This window comes from Mus caroli, unplaced genomic scaffold (assembly GCF_978045245.1).
Source record: "Mus caroli unplaced genomic scaffold, Mus_caroli_1 scaffold_5, whole genome shotgun sequence".
Lineage (NCBI taxonomy): Eukaryota > Metazoa > Chordata > Mammalia > Rodentia > Muridae > Mus > Mus caroli.
In genome coordinates this window covers 77,314,292-77,333,110 of record NW_028227260.1, presented here as the reverse complement: position 1 = coordinate 77,333,110, position 18,819 = coordinate 77,314,292, and the positions used below count along the sequence as shown (strand labels likewise).

Here is an 18,819-nt window from a genome sequence, read left to right as displayed (position 1 = left end):
AGCATTACACTGCCTCTCAAAGATTTATATTTACTACACATGAAAGAGTGTGCCTTTCAACATTCACCACACAATCTCTTTTTGGGGTGATGGAATGTAACATGGAGACCTCAATTGGCCAATATGCAGAGACTATGAATAAAAGAATAAGAGTGCTTGGTTTTAAATGATACATCTATCACACATCCTTTCCCCTTACTAGTTAGGGATCATCATGAAAGAAGAAGATGGAAAGATTGTAAGACCCAGAGAAAGTAGACATCTGCAGCAAAATAATATTTGCAGGACATGAAAGGGATAGTGCACACATGAGCTCATAATAACTGGCTCTTTGGGATGTGATTACGATAATGATACACTGTATATATGTACAAAATTTTCAAAGAAAAAAATAGAAGCATCAATAGAGGCAGATTCTGTTCTATTAAAGGAATTATTTGCACCAGGTTAATTGGAGTTTATAAAATGACAAGGGAGGATTTGGTATTGGAGCAATGATGAAAGGAATGAGAAAGAGTAATTTGAACTCAAAGCACCAATGAGAGAGGATTCTTGTCTTTGTATTAAAAGAGGAATATTGATTTGATTACAGCCAAAGAAGAGCAAAGGAAATATCACTCCTAATTCATGAACACTACTTTTATTGGTTGAGCAGCATTTTGCCTGATCTATGCCCTCCGATTTATTTAATTTTTAAAACATATTTGCAATTGCATTCTGTAAAGGAAGGTAGTTACAATGTTGGGTACAAATCATCTCGGTACTAATTACTGTTACTTAGTGATTCAAGTCTTGTGTGATACTGTATCAGGTGATTTACATCCATTTTGTACTGAAATCTTACATGCTACTGTTTATAAGATTCCCTTTACACATAAAAAACTTGAAATATTCTCAAGTTCACAAGATTGTTATATGACCTACACAGACTGGGAATTTCTCTCATCAATACCTTCACATTTCTCCAAGCAAACCCTATGCCATTCATTTCCTGCCCATTACATCAAAAATGTATTTCTGCTGATAAATGTATAACTTCAAACTCAGAATAATGATTTAAAGTACACAGACCAAAAAATAAGCAAAAAAAAAAAAAAAAAGAAAAAAAGAAATAAAGAAAAAGAAAAAGATTAAGTGTGAATAAGGAGATAGACTGAGGCAGGAGGATTGTTAGAGTTTCACATCAGTCTAAGCTGCTCAACAAGGCTCACCTTGAAAGGAAAGACAGGGAACCTGCTTGATGTAATACTGTCTTTAGATACAAAGTCAGTATCCATAAACCTTCAACAAACTAGGGGCTGAAATATTAGAAGGTTCAGCCTGTTATTATCTCTCTCTCTCTCTCTTATGATATATGATATATATATATATATATCATATATCATATATCATCTGTATATATCTCTATCTCTATTATCTCTATCCTCTATATCTATCTATATCTATATCTATATCTGTATCTATATCTGCATAAAAGTTACATGATGGGCCACATCTGGGTGGATGTGAAAGGAAAATATAGATTACCACACTTTGTATGTGACAATGTAAATCCTATTTTGGGATATCTGCTTAGCACTTTTCTGTTTTTCCATCACATCCCCTGCAAGGGAGACATTGGCCAAGGGTTGAAAGTGATGTGACATTTTCCTAGGAACTTCACACTGAAGTTAGAGTATAGGACTCTTACACATGAGACACATCACAACAACCACTTCTTAATAAAATTTTCCACATTGATCCTAGGGAATGTCTGTTTCCCCCTCTGAAAGAATGAGGTTAGGGTGAGAGGAAAGGACTCCGTTTTTATTGGAGATGAAGCCCATAAGCAGCTATTAAGTTGATATCCCATTACTCGTTATCCAGGGTTCTGAATGGCATAAGAACTGTGTTCTATATGAGCAATCGGAAATTGGGGGACTATCTTTCTGTGACTGCCTCGTTTAATTATTTTACTTATTTACAAAATCTTAAAGTATTAAGAGTTTTTAATAAAATGATAGTATCTAGATATCATATGTGTATATTGGTGAACAGACCAGGCAAAACTGATTACTGGGAATTAAGTTGCAGTTATGGAAGAACAAGAAGCTCTGATGTGCAGAATGATTAGTGACAATGATTAACTGCAAATTGAAACGGTTGTAAGAAATAATTTTGAATTATTTCTGAGGAAGGCCTCAGGTAATTCCCTGCTCTTAGAACTGAGAGGACCACATAAAGTCTCAGTCCTAACAGCAGTCTCAAAATTCTGAACATTAATGACATGATATGACATACTTTCTCCTATTGTGACAAAAAGGGAGTTAGAATTTGGCCTGAGTTTTACTTAGTGGCCTACTCATTCAGTTTAGGAACACTACTATGTTTGTCCAGAGGACACTGAATCTATCCTGATGATAGGGAGAATCATCCACTTCTGAAGAGTGAGTATGTCAAAGAATCTATCCTTTATTCTCAGTACCTGGAGAGATGGGACAGGAATAGTCAGTAAAGAACCTCTTATTACTCCAGCCTTGGGGAGATAAAGGTAGTGTTGTCTTCACTGTGAGAACATAGACCACAGAGAGTGTTAAGAAATGAGCTTGAACCTGTACCAGACATGAAAGGAATGACTGAAGGGAATGTCTACAGTAACTAAATAAATGGCATAACAAATAATCTAACCTTGCTCTAGGTTCTACCCTTGAAGATTCATAGCAGGGTTTGTGAAGGTCTGAGTCCCACTACTTATTAAATTAACTGAGGTGAGGTGATATCATTGAACTGAATGTGTAGCCACAATTAAAATGAAATCGTAGGTGTCCTCTAGATCTATGTGCTCATGTAGTGATCCTGAGAAAATTCTAGTCACCACTGAGCCCATCCAAAACAGAAAGTCTCTCCAGAGATTTGTAAGAGTTCTGAATGGGAGTGACAAACTGAAGTGTGTTAGGAGCCAACTAGGAGAGGTTAAGGCTAGCAGTTGGCCTTCCTGAAGGCGGCCCAATATTTTTGCAAGGTCTGCAATGGGTGAGTTCTATGCAGCAAGGTACTAAAGAAAATTCATCTCATAACTACTTCTTACAGCTGAGATGTCTTTCCTATCATTATTAAATTAATATAATAATACCTGGGCATAAGCCCACGCTATTGATCAGATTTCCTATAGCTCAACATAAAGATGCACTTTAATAGATTAATGTGTGTAGATGAATTAATGATTCACTAGAATTTCTGATGTGATTAAAATAATTTTAGGAAGACTGTTTTAAGAGATGGTCTTAGATTCTTTGCTAGAAAGTTGTAATAAAGTTAGAATCAAGAATAGAATGTTTCCACTCCTCATGATAGGAAGGAACAGCTGCATAATAACAAACACAATGGGCTTTGTTACAAAAGGGATTATTATACTAAAAAGAAAAATGGTCTTGGGACAATTTGTGTTCAAGGAAAAGCACTTAGGTTCAAGGATGCAGCCACAGGTATGCATTATGGTAAGACAAATTCATGTAAAAACCTGTTGCTTTGAAGTTATAACAAGCTTGCATTATGAAACTTTGCTTTGAATTTGTTATGGTTATCCTTCTGTCACTCCCATTTTATGTACCATTTTATCTATGAGGTAATTTTCTAAAACAAAATAAATAAATTTGTCTAAGAAGGTATTAAAAAAGCCAGAGGAAAAAAAGTTGATGGATGGTATGACTTGGGAGGCTCTACCCCATCCATCCATCTTTCTATATGAATATGTCTGTTTGACTGTATACACTTTTGTAGGTATATGTGTGTGCGTGTATATAATCATGCATGAATAGTTGTGGAGTGTATGCAATAGGTGGTTGGGCCAAAGAAAAATGTGAATGTATAAATGAGAATGTGAATGTAAATGTGTGTATGAATGTATAGGTTTCTGTGCACATTTGCTTGTGTAAAAGATTTTCTTTTCCTTTCCTTTGACTCTTGTTCACAACAAGTTAACTAGCGTAGCCAGAGAGACTTCTGGCAGCCTGGTCAGAGAAGGGAGATCTAGCAATAAATTTTTTACTTAATACCCCACTGCGAGGCAACAGATGTTAATCTCCCAAGCTAGTGGTTTTATACATAAAATATGCAAGAAAGATTTTTAGGACTTTTTAGAAGCTATCAGCAGGATTGTTAGAGAGCTAGACGGCCAGAGATCATCAGTCTTTAAGGCTACCTCTATGCCTAACACTGTGCCCCCACTTTAGCCCATTCCAGGACTTGCTGTCTCCCAGTAGAAGGGCCCCTTTTTAAAATTTTATATATGTATATGTTTTTTAATTATGTATTTTCCTCAATTACATTTCCAATGCTATCCCCAAAGTCCCCCATACCCTCCCCCCCCCCGCTCCCCTACCCACCCATTCCCACTTTTTGGCCCTGGCATTCCCCTGTACTGGGACATATAAAGTTTGCATGTCCAATGGGCCTCTCTTTCCAGTGATGGCCGACTAGGCCATCTTTTGATACATATGCAGCTAGAGTCAAGAGCTCTGGTGTACTGGTTAGTTCATAATGTTGTTGCACCTACAGGGTTGCAGATCTCTTTAGCTCCTTGGGTACTTTCTCTAGCTCCTCCATTGTGGGGAAGGGCCCCTTTCTTTTCCTTGTCTTGGTATACAAGGAGATTTGTCATGTCAGCAACAAAGGAGTGAATGGTTCCCATGTCCTACCACAGCTGATGAGTGAGGCAGTGCCTACAGGTAGCAGGCTCATTTGTATTCCTTTGCAGGTTTCTGAACACATCTTGGGGATTGGGAGTATCAGAATACGGTGCATCCCTTAAGCTCTATCACAGAAAACACCAAATGTCATATTCCTTAAAGCTACACTAGAATTTACAGGCTGAAGTTCTGTTCATCCTCTCATTATCTCTTATATATCAGATACTCATTCATCTCTTGTTCTCTTACCTATACTTCTACTTATTGCAGTCACTATGCCCAGGGGTCAGAAGAATAAGCACCACCGCAACCGCTTGAAGAATAAGAAACACAACCAAGAGAAAGTCCATCCCCAAGAAGATGAGTCTCAGAAGAAAGGCCATCGTAAAAAAGATGATTTTCAAGATCATAAGGAAGCAAGGGATAATGCAGCAGTAGAAGAAAAGTCTTCTTGCTCTTCCCCTTCTGTGCCTGGGGAGATTCTTGAGAAGCCACCAGCTTCCAAAACAAGTAGTGATGCTGGATGGCCTTCCTGTGTATCATCGCCTGCCACTGTTTGTGGAGATGAATTAGAATTTGATGATGGTACTTACTGTCACTGTGGGGGGAACACATTATACTCACAGTTTCGAACCTGCCAAGAAAATCCATGCAAACATTGCCTAGATATGTATGTGAATCTTGTGGAGCAGTATGTACTTTACAAATTTAAAATGAAAAAATTCATTGACAGAAATGAATTAATAGATCTTATTGAACCAAAGTACCAGTATAGTTTTAGCGAGATATTTAAAAGAGCTTTTGAGAACATTGAAATTGTGTTTGCAGCTAGTGTGGTTGAAATTGACTCAACTAATCACGTTTATGATCTAGTCAGCAAGCTAAAACTCCCCAACAAAGGAAGGGTTAGTCCTGGCAGGGGTTTACCAAAAACTGGTCTTCTTATGACTATCCTGGCTATGATTTTTATGAATGGTAACTCTGCTTCTGAGGAAGACATATGGAAATTCCTGAATTATATGCAAGTGTACCCAGGGAGGAAGCATTTTATTTATAGAGAGCCACGGAAGCTCATCACTCAAGATTTCGTAAAACTGAAGTACCTGGAATACAAGCAGATATCTCATAGTGATCCTCCATGCTATCGGTTCCAATGGGGTCCAAAAGCTTATACTGAAACTACCAAGATGAAAGTCCTAGAATTTATGGCTAAAGGCAGTGGCATTGAACCTAGTACTTTTTCTGTACAATATGCAGAAGCTTTGAGAGAAGAAAATCAAAAGGCCAAGATAAGAAAAAGGTATCAAATCCTGGCACAAAAACATTGTCCAGGACATAGCCATCAACATGTCCAGAAGGCTATGACACCTCAATAAATTATGAGACATTACCTTCGGGAAAGAGAATATAACATCACATTTGAGATTTTTCTTTGAAGCAAGAAATAAAATCATAAAGAACAAGAGAATGAAATATCAATTAATAAAGAATAACCAATAAGGACTTTTGCTTAATAGTTTAAGTCTTTTTAAGGTTTTATATATTAATAGATTTAAATTATTAATTATGTAAGAAAGATTAAGTTTTAAGAAATTGCCTTCTTAATCAGTATATTTCTTTTTTATATCTATTTATTTATTTTTCCTTTTTATTATTAGATACTTTCTTCATTTACATTTCAAATGCTATCCCAAAGGTCCCCTATACCCTACCTCTGCCCTGCTCCACAACCTACCCACTCACACTTCCTGCCCCTGGCATTCTCCTGTACTGGGTCATATAATCTTTGCAAGACCAAGGGCTTCTCCTCCCAAGGATATATGGCCAACTAGGCCATCTTCTGCTACATATGCAGCTAGAGACATGAGCTCTGGGGGTACTGGTTAGTTCATTTTGTTGTTCCTCCTATAGGATTGCAGACCCCTTCAGCTCCTTGGGTACTTTCTCTAGCTCCTCGATTGGGGGCCCTGTGTTCCATCCAATAGATGACTGTGAGCATCCACTTCGATATTTGTCAGGCACTGGCATAGCCTCACAAAAGACAGCTATATCAGGATCCTGTCAGCAAAATCTTGCTGGCATATGCAATAGTGTCTGGATGTGGTGGCTGAATATGGGATGGATCCCCGGGTAGGACATTCTCTGACTGGTCCTTCCTTCTGTCTCAGCTCCAAACTTTGTCTCTATAACTCCCTCCATGGGTATTTTGTTCCCCATTCTAAGGAGGAATGAAGTATCCACACTTTGCTCTTCCTTCTTCTTGAGTTTCATGTGTCTTGCAAATTGTATCTTGGGTATTCTAAGTTTCTGGGCTAATATCCACTTATCAGTGAGTGCATAACATGTGAGTTCTTTTGTGATTGTGTTACCTCACTCAGGATGATATCCTACAGATTCATCCACTTGCCTAAGAATTTCATAAATTTATTTTCTGTAATAGCTGAGGAATACTCCATTGTGTAAATGTACCCCATTTTCTGTATCCATTCCTATGTTGAGGGACATCTGGGTTCTTTCCAGCTTCTGGCTATTATATAAAAACATCAGTATATTTCTTAAGATCAAGTATCTATTTACTGAGGTTCAGGAATTGCTACAGCAATCATAAAAGCATTGATCTCAGTTAAGAAAGTTTATTAAAGATATACCCTAATAGTGGTCAGTCGAGGAGAACTGTGTTTGAAATGTATTTGATTTGAATTGGGTTCAGAATTGTGTTTGAAATTATGACATCAACCAATTCTCAGAGTAGGATTTTTATAGGGAATATAAACAGGTTCAATAGTTTAAAAAGGAACAAGGGGAGCAATATTACATTTTGGCTTACTAGACAAAGTATTATCATCTAACCTTTAAGCTAAATGGTTCTGAGTGAGATAAGCGGGGTGTTGCATGGGTGGTGAAGAGGGCAATTTCATAACATTGAGATAAAGAGTATGGGTGATTCAACCACAACATTTTGGCTTATTGGTAATGTTCTTCAGTGTCAGGTATGGATAATTGCTTCTGGGAAGTAGAGTCTGAGAACTTGAATGTAATTTCACCTCATGACTAAGATGGAGACTAAATACAAAATGGCTACAGTTATATTAAAATGAGCAAGCCTCAACATTCCCCCCTTTGAGTTTTTCCTGTGAATCAAATGATTGACAGTTAACTTTTCTCTGAGGTTAGGGGGATCTGTTAAACAAACTTTTATCCCAGCTTTTATTGGTGTTTATAATCTGAAAGTTCTTGATCAATTAATCTGTTGACTTAAATATCTGAAATTTTGGCTTCCCTTAATAAGTACTGCTGCTCCCACGTTGGCAGATGCTGCTATGTCCATGCCTACTAGGAGGGGCACTAGTATTGGAGATGCCCTGGCCATCCTGGATCAGTGTAGAAGTCCTAGGTGCCCCAGCATCTTTTTCTCTGGAATAATAGTATTTTTGAGGCAATTGATCTACTTGTAAGTAAAAGTCAGAAGTTTCAGTGAAGATAAAGAGACTAATACAGGGATTCCAATAGCAAACCAAGTGCTTTCAACTATTGCAGTGATCACCTGTAAGTGAATTCCAGTGCTAAAGGTACAGAGATTCTGACATTTTATGAGTCTGAGTACAAGCAGAGGCCTTGTCCTTCAGTCCTTCTCAGCATCAAAGTGTTTTCATGCCCCCAAGAGCATTGTTGATCTCAGTGAGAGGATTTCACACTTTATTTAGAACAATGATATCTAAGACCTATCTATGTAAGTGGGCTGGAGTCTCTGGACAGCGAACTTCATTTCAGGTTCCATACCAGATGCATAAAGGCAGAATCCTCAAGTCTTCTCTATATCCCATATATTATCTATATCATTTTTAAATCTTAATTTGAATGGTTAGGAGTTTTCCAAGTTTTTCAGAGTGGTTCTCATCTCTCTATAACTGAATATAATAATCCTTATCTGTCACTGAGGGAGCTAATTTTTCTTTTTCTGGAATTACCAGCATGCACTAACTTCATGAGTACAATTGATACACTTTTTATTTTTTAATATTTTTATTAGTTATTTTCCTCAATTACATTTCCAATGCTATCCCAAAAGTTCCCCATAGCCTCCCCCCACTCCCCTTACACCACTCCCACTTTTTGGCCCTGGCATTCCCCTGTACTAGGGCATATAAAGTTTGCATGACCAATAGACCTCTCTTTCCAGTGATGGCCGACTAGGCCATCTTTTGATACATATGCAGCTAGAGTCAAGAGCTCCGGGGTACTGGTTAGTTCATATTGTTGTTCCACCTATAGGGATGCAGTTCCTTTTAGCTCCTTGGGTAATTTCTCTAGGTCCTCCATTGGGGGCCCTGTGATCCATCCAATAGCTGACTGTGAGCATTCACTTCTGTGTTTGCCAGGCCCAGGCATAGTCTCAAAGAGACAGCTATATCAGGGTCCTTTCAGCAAAATCTTGCTAGTGTATGCAACTTTATCAGCATTTAGAGGATGATTATGGGATGGATCCCAGGATATGGCAGTCTCTAGATGGTCCATCCTTTTGTCTCAGCTCAAACTTTGTCTTTGGTACTCCTTCCATGGGTGTTTTGTTCCCATTTTTTAATAAGGGGCAAAGTGTCCACACTTTTGTCTTCATTCTTCTTGAGTTTCATGTGTTTTTCAAATTGTATCTTATATCTTGGATATTCTAAGTTTCTGGGCTAATATTCACTTATTAATGAGAACATATCATTTGACTTCTTTTGTGATTGGGTTACCTCACTCAGGATCAAACAAGCCTGAGATTCCATATCACACCAGTCAGAATGGCTAAGATGACAGCAGATGCTGGCGAGGATGTGGAGAGAGAGAAACACTCCTCCATTGTTGGTGGGATTGTAAGCTTGTACAACCACTCTGGAAATCAGTCTGGCGGTTCCTCAGAAAATTGGACATAGTACTACCGAAGGATCCCGCTATACCTCTCCTGGGCATATATCCAGAAGATGTTCCAACTGGTAAGAAGGACACATGCTCCACTATGTTCATAGCAGCCTTATTTATAATAGCTAGATGCTGGAAAGAACCCAGATGCCCCTCAACAGAGGAATGGATATAAAAAATGTGGTACATTTACACAATGGTTTACTACTCAGCTATTAAAAAGAATGAATTTATGAAATTCCTTTTCAAATGGTTGGAGCTAAGGTTTCATAGCCCCATGTAGCACAAACACAAATACTTTGTCTACACAGTCAGGGCCTCTATTTGAAGATGAGGAATGTATATGAAGGGTGATTAAACTGTTTTCCATATTCTGGATCCCATATCTGAATGACCCATGGAATGAGAGATCATATTATGTTTGCAGTCTTTTGGCACCTATTTAATTTTGGCGCAAATCCTTTATATAAGTCAAAGTTGAGGGTGAGAGGAATTCTAGGCATTGATACTAGTAATTAGGCTCCTGTCTGTAGTTCTAATCAAATTCCATATGTGTTGTATGGCAGCATATGCCTCAGCAGGTCTAGGCAATGTAAAATCAAAAACTAGTCTCCAGATTCTTTTACCAGTCTGACTTTTAACAGGTTTTGTGTGTGATTTCTGATGACCTGGTCTGGGTTCTGATGTTTCCAGGGAGCAAACTTCAGATCTAGGATTGGATCCCATCTATTTTCATGGCCATCGGGGTATTCACTATCATGAAGTGGGGTCCTTTTTTTGGCATGTGCCCAGGGAGGTACTGTTTTGGCTTAGCATTTTAGCCTGTAAAGTGGGAAAATAGACATCTTATCTTTCTTCTGTAACTGATTCCTGCTGAAATTAGGACATTATTTAGAGGCCAACAGAGGACAAAATTGTAGGCAGAGGCTGGGCAATGGGGCATTTATCAGAAGCATCTGATTAGGTGATCCAGACGAAAGGCAGGAACAATCACATTAACCATACTGGTTAACATCCACTTTCAGCAAGTCAGAGTTCAGCTGCTCCATCAGTGATCCCTGGATGGAGTTTGTCAGCCAGATGAAAAGCTGTTGACACACTTATAGACTAGGAACAGAAGTTCAAATTGTCTATAAATTAGGGAAGATAAGGAATTCCAAAACCACCAGAAAAAAAAAAAACATTTTCAAGAAAAGCCAGGTATACTTACTTGGAGTCCAATTGATCTGTAGCAAGTGGATCCAATTTTTATGACTTTTTTGATTCCATTAATATAATATGGATTTTAGTTTATAAAAGTATGTACATTAGTTTTACCATTATTTTGAAATTCATATTTCAGAAAAAATACACAGGTGTAAGTAAGACAATGAGACTAGATTCATACCTTTGAGACATATTAAAATCTATAGATTTGTGTTAAAAGGCATAGAGCATTCTTTCTCAGTCCAGAGTGTTAAATATACAGATTGAACGGAATTGTTTTTAGTGTGATGAGAAGTACCTTAAATCTACAATCAGAACACAACCAATGAAAATTTAAAATCTTGAGCTTATACTTCATCATATTATCAAAACTCCACTGATCAATTTTAAAATTCTGATCTTTGAAATCATAGAATAACAATAGTGTGGGAGAGATGGGATATATATATATATATATATATATATATATATATATATATATATATATAATTTTAGATGATTTTTCAAAAACATCTTTCTAGACTATCCAATATTTATAATTTATATTTTCCAAACTTAAACATCTTGTTAAATAATTTTATTATCCTCTTCCAAGATTTTTATATCTTCTAACCTTTATCATCTGCATCATCAATCTCAATCATTTTCAGACCTATAGACAATTTTCAGTCCTTAAGAAACTTTTACATTTTATCATTTTTCTATCCAATAATTTCTTATGAGACACAGACAGTTGATTATTGTGAACAATCATTAAACGAAGCTTGGGAGCCAGGCAAAAAGGCAAAACTCTTTGCCTTTTGCAATAATGTAGTGGTAAGTGGTGGATTATCTTGAGGTGAGGAGTGAGTTGTCTGGGTTTTTTGTTGTTGTTTTGTTTTGTTTGTTTGTTTGTTTTGCTTTGGGTTGTTGTTAAGCTAAAAGTAATTTAGCCAACGATGTCATTAGAGTGCTGAAGAAGGATCAATTTAAAATCTAAATGTCCTCTGTATGAAGTAAAATAAGAGAGACTAGGTGATCTTTTATTAGCTAGACAGTTATCACATGCTCCTTTGTCTCTTTGACATCAAAGATAAATGCAGTCTTTGGCTATCAGCCCCAGAAGATGAGAGGCTTTTTACTGTGGCGAAGGAATATGGGAGAGACTAACCTCATCTTGAACTTATTTGAATTTACACAATCTTTGGCAGTCAATTCTCCAACTGTCCTTTGTCCACAGTTCAGGCCAGGCCCTGGTATTAGGCAAGGCACTGGGGCAGTAATGCCCAGTGGTTAACATACCAATATCCCAGTGGTACCCTTTGTCATTGTGCCCATATCTTCTTGGAGACCATGGGAGGTCACTGCTAGAATTCAGGAGTTTCTGTCTGTCATGGTAAATTTAAACATATTAAATGCCATAGTCAGTAGATCTTTGACTTGTTTGAGGGCTAGTTCCTCCCAGGCATATCTGAGCTAAACAATCTTTGTCTTTTTTGAGTTATCTGTTCTAAACTATGACTTGTAAACATTAAACAGGAGGCTAAATAAACATTAATATTGGAATTAATGACATCACATCTTAGTATGAATTCATACATATTTCTGAACGTATTAAAGGATTTGATCATTTACAAGGTTACCAACTATCAAACCCAGTTATGTTTGTTCCTCACAAATGTAGTTTTGCGTTCAAGATATTCATTATACTATCAAAATAAACACTTTTTTCTTTTATTGGATTTCTTTTTACTTATAGTTGCAAAACACATAAAACTCAAGAAGGAAGAAGACCAAAGTGTGGATACTTTGAGTCTTCTTAGAAGGGGGAACAAAATACCCCTGGAAGGAGTTACAGAGAAAAAGTTCAGAACAAAATAACCCTAGAAAGAGTTAGAGAGACAAAGTTCAGAGCAGAGACTGAAAGAATGACCATCCAGAGACAGTCCTACCTGGGATCCAGCCCATAAACAACCACCAAACCCAGACACTATTGCAGATGCCAACAAGATTTTGCTGACAGGAGACTGATAGAGCTGTCTCCTGAGAGGCTCTGCCAGTGCCTGGCAAATACATTAGTGGATGCTCACAGTCATCCATTGGATGGAACTCAGGGTCCCCAGTGAAGGAGCTAGAGAAAGTACTCAAGGACCTGAAGGGGTTTGCAGCCCCATAGGAGAAACAACAGTATGAACCAACCAGTAACCCCAGAACTCCCAGGGACTAAACCACCAAACAAAGAAAACATGTGGTGGGACTCATGTCTCTAGCTGCATATGTAGCAGAGGATGGCCTAGTCAGCTATCAATGGGAGGAGAGGCCCTTGGTCCTGTAAAGGTTCTATGCCCCGGTATAGGAGAATGCCAGGGCCAGGAAGCAAGTGTGGGTGGGTTGGGGAGCAGAGGGAAGGGGGAGGGGATAGGGGATTTTCAGAGAGGAAACCAGGATAGGGGACAACAGTTGAAAAGTAAATAAAGAAAATATCTAATAAAAAAGAAAAAAAATTAAAAACAAAACAACAAAAAGTAACAAACGTTATCCCCTTCCCGGTTTCCCATCTGGAAACCCCCAATCACATCCTCCCTCCCCCTGCTTTTATGAGGGTGCTCCCACACCATCACACTCCTGCCTCCTCACCCTGTCATTCACCTACACTGGGGCCTCTCAGGAGAAAGGTATATCAGACTCCTGTCAGCAAGCACTTCTTGCCATCCACAATAGTGTCTGCATTTGGTTTCTGTATATGGAATGGATCCCCAGGTGAGGCAGTCTCAGGATGACCTTTCCTTCAGTATCTACCCCACAATTTGACTGTATTTCCTCCCTTGAGTATTTTGTTCCCCCTTCTAAGAAGGACTGAAGTATCCACATTTTGGTCTTCCATGTTCCTGAGCTTAATGTGGTCTGTGAATTGTATCCTGGGTATTCTGAGCTTTTGGGCTAATGTCCACTTATCAATGAGTTTTTACCATGTGTATTCTTTTGTGACCGAGATATACTCAGGATGTGATTTTCTAGTTCCATCCATTTGCCTCAGAATATCATGAATTCATTGCTTTTAATAGCTGAGTAGTACTCCATTGTCTAAATGCACCACACTTTCTATATCCATCCCTCTGTTTAAGCACATCTGTGCTGTTTCCAACTTATGGCTATTATAAATGAGGCTGCTATAAACATAGTGGAATATGTGTCCTTGTTATATTTTGGAGCATCTTTTGTGTATATGCCCAGGAATGGTATAGCTGGGTCCACATGTAATACTGTGTCCAATTTTCTGAGGAACCACAAGACTTCTTTAAACCCATAAACAAACTCCATAAAGAGACTAGGAACTTTTTTTGACCTTGGCTAAGAGAGCTCTTATCTATTCAGCTCCTTGGCCTGAAAGGAGGGAGAGCCTTTGCAGCTTTGCTGGAATTCAAGCAAACTGAAAGGAAGATGGTTGGGTTTTAACAGCCAGTGATTCTGGTTCACTTAAGTGCTGCAAACCTCTAATTTTTTAATCCTTAATTTTTATTCCTGGTATCATTAGTATAAGTTACAAAGCAAAGTATACCTGATGTAATGAAAACAAAAGGAAAAGCTATACCAGATTTAAAAACCTCAGGAGTGTATATGTTATCGATAGTTTATTGCATTAATGAATAACTGTATTTTTTGCAAATTCAGGTTATAAAGGTCCTGAACGAGAAGGTTTTCCTGTTTAAGCTGCAGTAACCTTTTTTGATCATCGATCATTTTTTTTTGTAAAAATGTAAAAATTATTTCAGATTTTTATAGTTTCGCTCACATATTTGGGATGACTCTCTCAAAGTAAACTGTACCTTTCTCTCTCTCTTTCTCCTGCTAAAACCTATATCATGCTTCTGTTTTATTTTGAAACCTTCTGGTATTATATCCACCATCAGATCCATCTGCCATCATAAGTACTTCTCCAGCTTTTCTTTTTTCATCATATTTGTCTCCAACCCCCACATGGGTTCATACTTTTATTGCTGTTGCCCATTATAATTTCTAAAGTCTATAAAGTACCCATTAAAATTAACTCCATTATTTTAACCATCATATTACCAACAAAGACCTTACAATAAAATATTCAACAAGTTAAAATTATCTCATAGGTTTATATATTTAACTATAAATTTAAAAGTTCCTTTCGCAATATAAAAAAGTGTCCTTTGTAAGAATGAAGACATAGAGTATAATCATAATTTTTAGAGACAAAACCATGTTTCTAGCAGTTTTGAATAAACTAGTGTCTCTAAATTCAATACCAAGTTCATTATTTTCATGTTACATAGTTTGGCTGCCAGCAATAAATGTTCTTGTATATGAATGCATGAAGACTCAGCTTTCATACCTCTTTAGAGAAATATTTTTAAATCTATCTTTTATAATTCTGATTTCTAGGACAGGATTTACATAAAAATATTATCCTAATTTAAAAGTATCTTTAGAGACCTGTTTCCCTGGGTTGGCTCATGCCAAGTCTTGTTGCACAGAATGGCTTTAAGCCTGAGATACTTGTTTTAGAGCCAACTTACTGTTACAGATGTTACAGGGTTTTAACCATACATCATACATTATAAACAAATACTATGTTTTATTTTTATTTTTATTAAATTATTTAATTTATTTACATTCCAAATGTTGTCCCCGTTCCCTTCCATGTCCCCCCTCCTAGAGTTCTTCATACCATTCCCCTCCCCTTTGTGTCCATGACGCTGCTCCCACACCCCCACATCCACCACCCTCACCCACCCACCCTCCCCTATCTCACTCACCCCAGCATCTCCCTTCCCTGGAGCATCAAGTCTCTAAAAGATTAGGCACATCCTCTCCCACTGAGGTCAGAAAAGGCAACCCTCTACTTTTTTTTTCTTCTATATTTTCTTTATATATCCCATATATGCTGGATGCCACAGACCAGCCCATGTATGTTCTAAGGTTGGTGCCTTAGTCTCTGGGAGCTCTGAGGAGTCTGAGTTAGTTGATACTGTTTCAATTCCTATGAGGTTGCCATCCCCTTCAGCTGCTTTAATTCTTCCCCTAACTCTTCCATAATGGTTGGCTGACTATAAGTATCTGCATCTGTCTCAGTCATTTGTTGGTAGAGCCTCTCAGAGAACAACCAACTCCTGTCTGGAAGTATTACATAGCATCAGTAATACTGCCAGGGTTTTGGTGCCAGCACATGGGTTGGATTCCAATTGGAGCCAGTCATTAGTTGATCTTTCCTGCAGTCTCTGCTCCATTTTGTCCCTTTCTGTGTCAGAAATTCTGAAGATGGGTGGGTAGCCCAATCTCTTCACTGGGATCCCTGTCTGTCTACTGGAGGTGATCTCTTCAGGTTCCATCTCCCCACTGGTAGACATTTCGGCTAAGGCCATCTCCATTGAGTCCTGGGAGCATCTCTCATCACAGCTCTCTGGGACTTTCTAGAGAGTCCCATACTCTCTACCCCCCACAGCTGCATGTTTCCATTCATTCTCTTGGCCCTCTGAGCTTCTTTCCTGTCTCCCCATAATAGATCCTGCTCCACTTCACCTTCTCCCACCCAGCTTCCTCACTCCACCTGCCTTCCATGATTATTTTGTTACCCCTTTCTAAGTGGGATTGAACCATCCACACTTGGGTCTTCCATCTTGTTAAACTTCATACAGTCTATGAGTTATATCATTGATATTCTGTACTTTTACCTAATATTCATTTATCAGTTAGTACATACCATGTATGTCTTTTGGGGCCTGGGTTACATTGCTTGGGATGGTTTCTAGTTCAATCCATTTACCTGCAAAATCCATATTTGTGGGACTGTGATAGGCAGCCTATTTTGGTTGAATGGGGCTTGCTCTGGTGACCCAGTAGAGAAATCTACAAGGGACAGAGGGTGAGCCATGTTCCCTATATCAGGTGCCTGTCCATAATTCTGTGACTCAGTCATGCAGACAATGTTCCAAGCTTCTGACATTCTGGCTAGACTCTATGCCCACAGTTACCTGATTATAGCCAAGTATGGTCCTCCTCACAGTTACCTGGCAACAGCAAGATACATACATCAGCCCACTATAAGAGGGGCATCTTGGCCCCTCCTCACTCTTATTAGCCCTCACCTTTCTTACTCTCTAGTCCTCCTTCTCTCTTTTTCCCTTCCCCTCTTCTCCATGTGGCCATGACTTGTCTCTCTCTGTCTCTGTATCTCTCTCTCTCTCTCTCTCTCTCCTCTCTCTCTCTCTCTCTCTCCCTTCTCCCCTTTATCCCTGTCTTTCTACAATAAAGCTCTAAAACCATAGACTGTCTTTGATCATGAAGGCCTGCCTTGCTGGAATGATGGGATAGGCTTTTTCCTAATGAACCGTGTCTAACTCCCACCAGAAGGCCATCCTGTGCTCCAGCCACAGACATGACCAAGGAATCTAGCCCTCTTAGGAACCATCCAGCCTCTCCTCTCCCCTGCCCTCTCCTCCCTTCAGCTCTGGGGTCCAGTGTCACCCTGGGGATCCTATTCTCATCTCAGCTCCTCTGCCTTATCCAGTGTGGGATGTTGGAGGCTAGGAACCTGGTACCTGGGGTTGCCCCTTGTCTACCACCCAACATGTGGGATTAGTGGCTTAACACAGCCAGAACTCCACCCAGGGCCACTTGAAAAGCATGCACAGTCCTCCTGAGTCTATCCACCTGGAGCACTGGAATCCTGGTGGGACGTGGGTTTTCTCCCACTCCCCTCTTTCCCCAACACCCATGGCCCTGCACAATGTCATTTTTAATAGCTGGATAATATTCCATTATGTAAAGAAGCACATTTATTGTATCCATTCTTCTGTTGAGGGACATCTGAGCTGTTTCCAGCTCCTTGCTATTAAAAATAAGGCTGCTATGAACCTAATGGAGCATGTGTCCTTGTTATATATTGGAGCATCTTTTGGTTATATGCCCAGGAACGGTAAAGCTGGGTCCTCAGACAATCCTATGTCCAATTTTCTGAGGAACCACCAGATTGATTTCCAGAGTGGTTTTACCAGCTTGCAATCCCACCAGCAATGGAGTAGTGTTCCTCTTTCTCCACATCCTTGTCAGCATCTGCTGTCACATGAGTTTTTGATCTTAGCCTTTCTGACTGGTGTGAGGTGGAATCTCAGGGTTGATTTGCATTTTCCTGATGACTAAGAATGTTGAACATTTCTTTAAGTGCTTCTCAGTCATTCTTTATTCCTCAGTTGAGAATTCTTTGTTTGGCTCTGTACACCATTTTTAATAGGGTTATTTGATTCTCTGGAATCTAACATCTTGAGTTCCTTGTATATATTGGATATCAGCCCTCTATTGGATGTAGGATTGAGAAAGATCTTTTCCCAATCTGTTGGTTGCCATTTTGTCCGATTGACAGTGTTCTTTACCTTATAGAAGCTTTTCATTTTCATGATGTCCCATTTGTAAATTGTTGATCATAGAACCAGAGATATTAGTGTTTGTTTTTTTTTTCAGGATGTTTTCACCTGTGTCAATGATTTTGAGGATATTGCCTATTTTCTCTTCTATCTGATTCAAGGTATCAAGATTAATTTTGAGGTCTTTAATCCATTTGAACTTGAGCTTTGTGCAAGGTGATAAATATGGATGAAGATAGCTGAAACAATTCTGAACAATAAAAGAATTTCTGTAGCAATCACCATCTCCTCTCTCAAGCTGTACTATAGACCAATAGTGATAAAACCACATGTTATTGGTACAGAGACATGGTGACTAATGCAGTAGAATCACAGATCCAGAAATAAACCTATATACTTAAAGGCAATTATTTTTATTGACAAATAGTCCAAAACCAAACATTGAAAAAAAAAAAGAAAAAACGAAAAAGAATGCATCTTCAACAAATATATTCTGTTTGGATGTCTGCATGTAAAAGAAGGCAAATAGATCCATATCTGTAACACTGCACGAAGCTCAAGCCCAAATGGATCAACAACCTCAACATCAAAGTGGATACACTGATTCTAATAGGAGAGAAACTGGGAAGTAGCCTTGTATGCATTGGCACAGGGAATCCTGAAGAGAACATCAA

General features: G+C 38.6%; 1 protein-coding gene across 1 annotated transcript; it reads left to right on the top strand.

The window, feature by feature from the left end:
* The first annotated feature begins 2,349 nt into the window (after positions 1-2,349).
* Positions 2,350-6,146, top strand: LOC147004647 (melanoma-associated antigen B5-like). The gene is made up of 2 exons (XM_085837661.1): positions 2,350-2,426; positions 4,938-6,146. Exon 2 carries the CDS (start codon positions 4,943-4,945, stop codon positions 6,041-6,043), a length of 1,101 nt encoding a protein of 366 aa, XP_085693787.1. The 5' UTR covers positions 2,350-2,426; positions 4,938-4,942; the 3' UTR covers positions 6,044-6,146.
* The last annotated feature ends 12,673 nt before the right edge of the window (positions 6,147-18,819 follow it).

Coding starts and splice junctions, on each gene's coding strand:
- LOC147004647 (XM_085837661.1), top strand. CDS start 4,943: ATGCCCAGGGGTCAGAAGAATAAGCACCACCGCAACCGCTTGAAGAAT.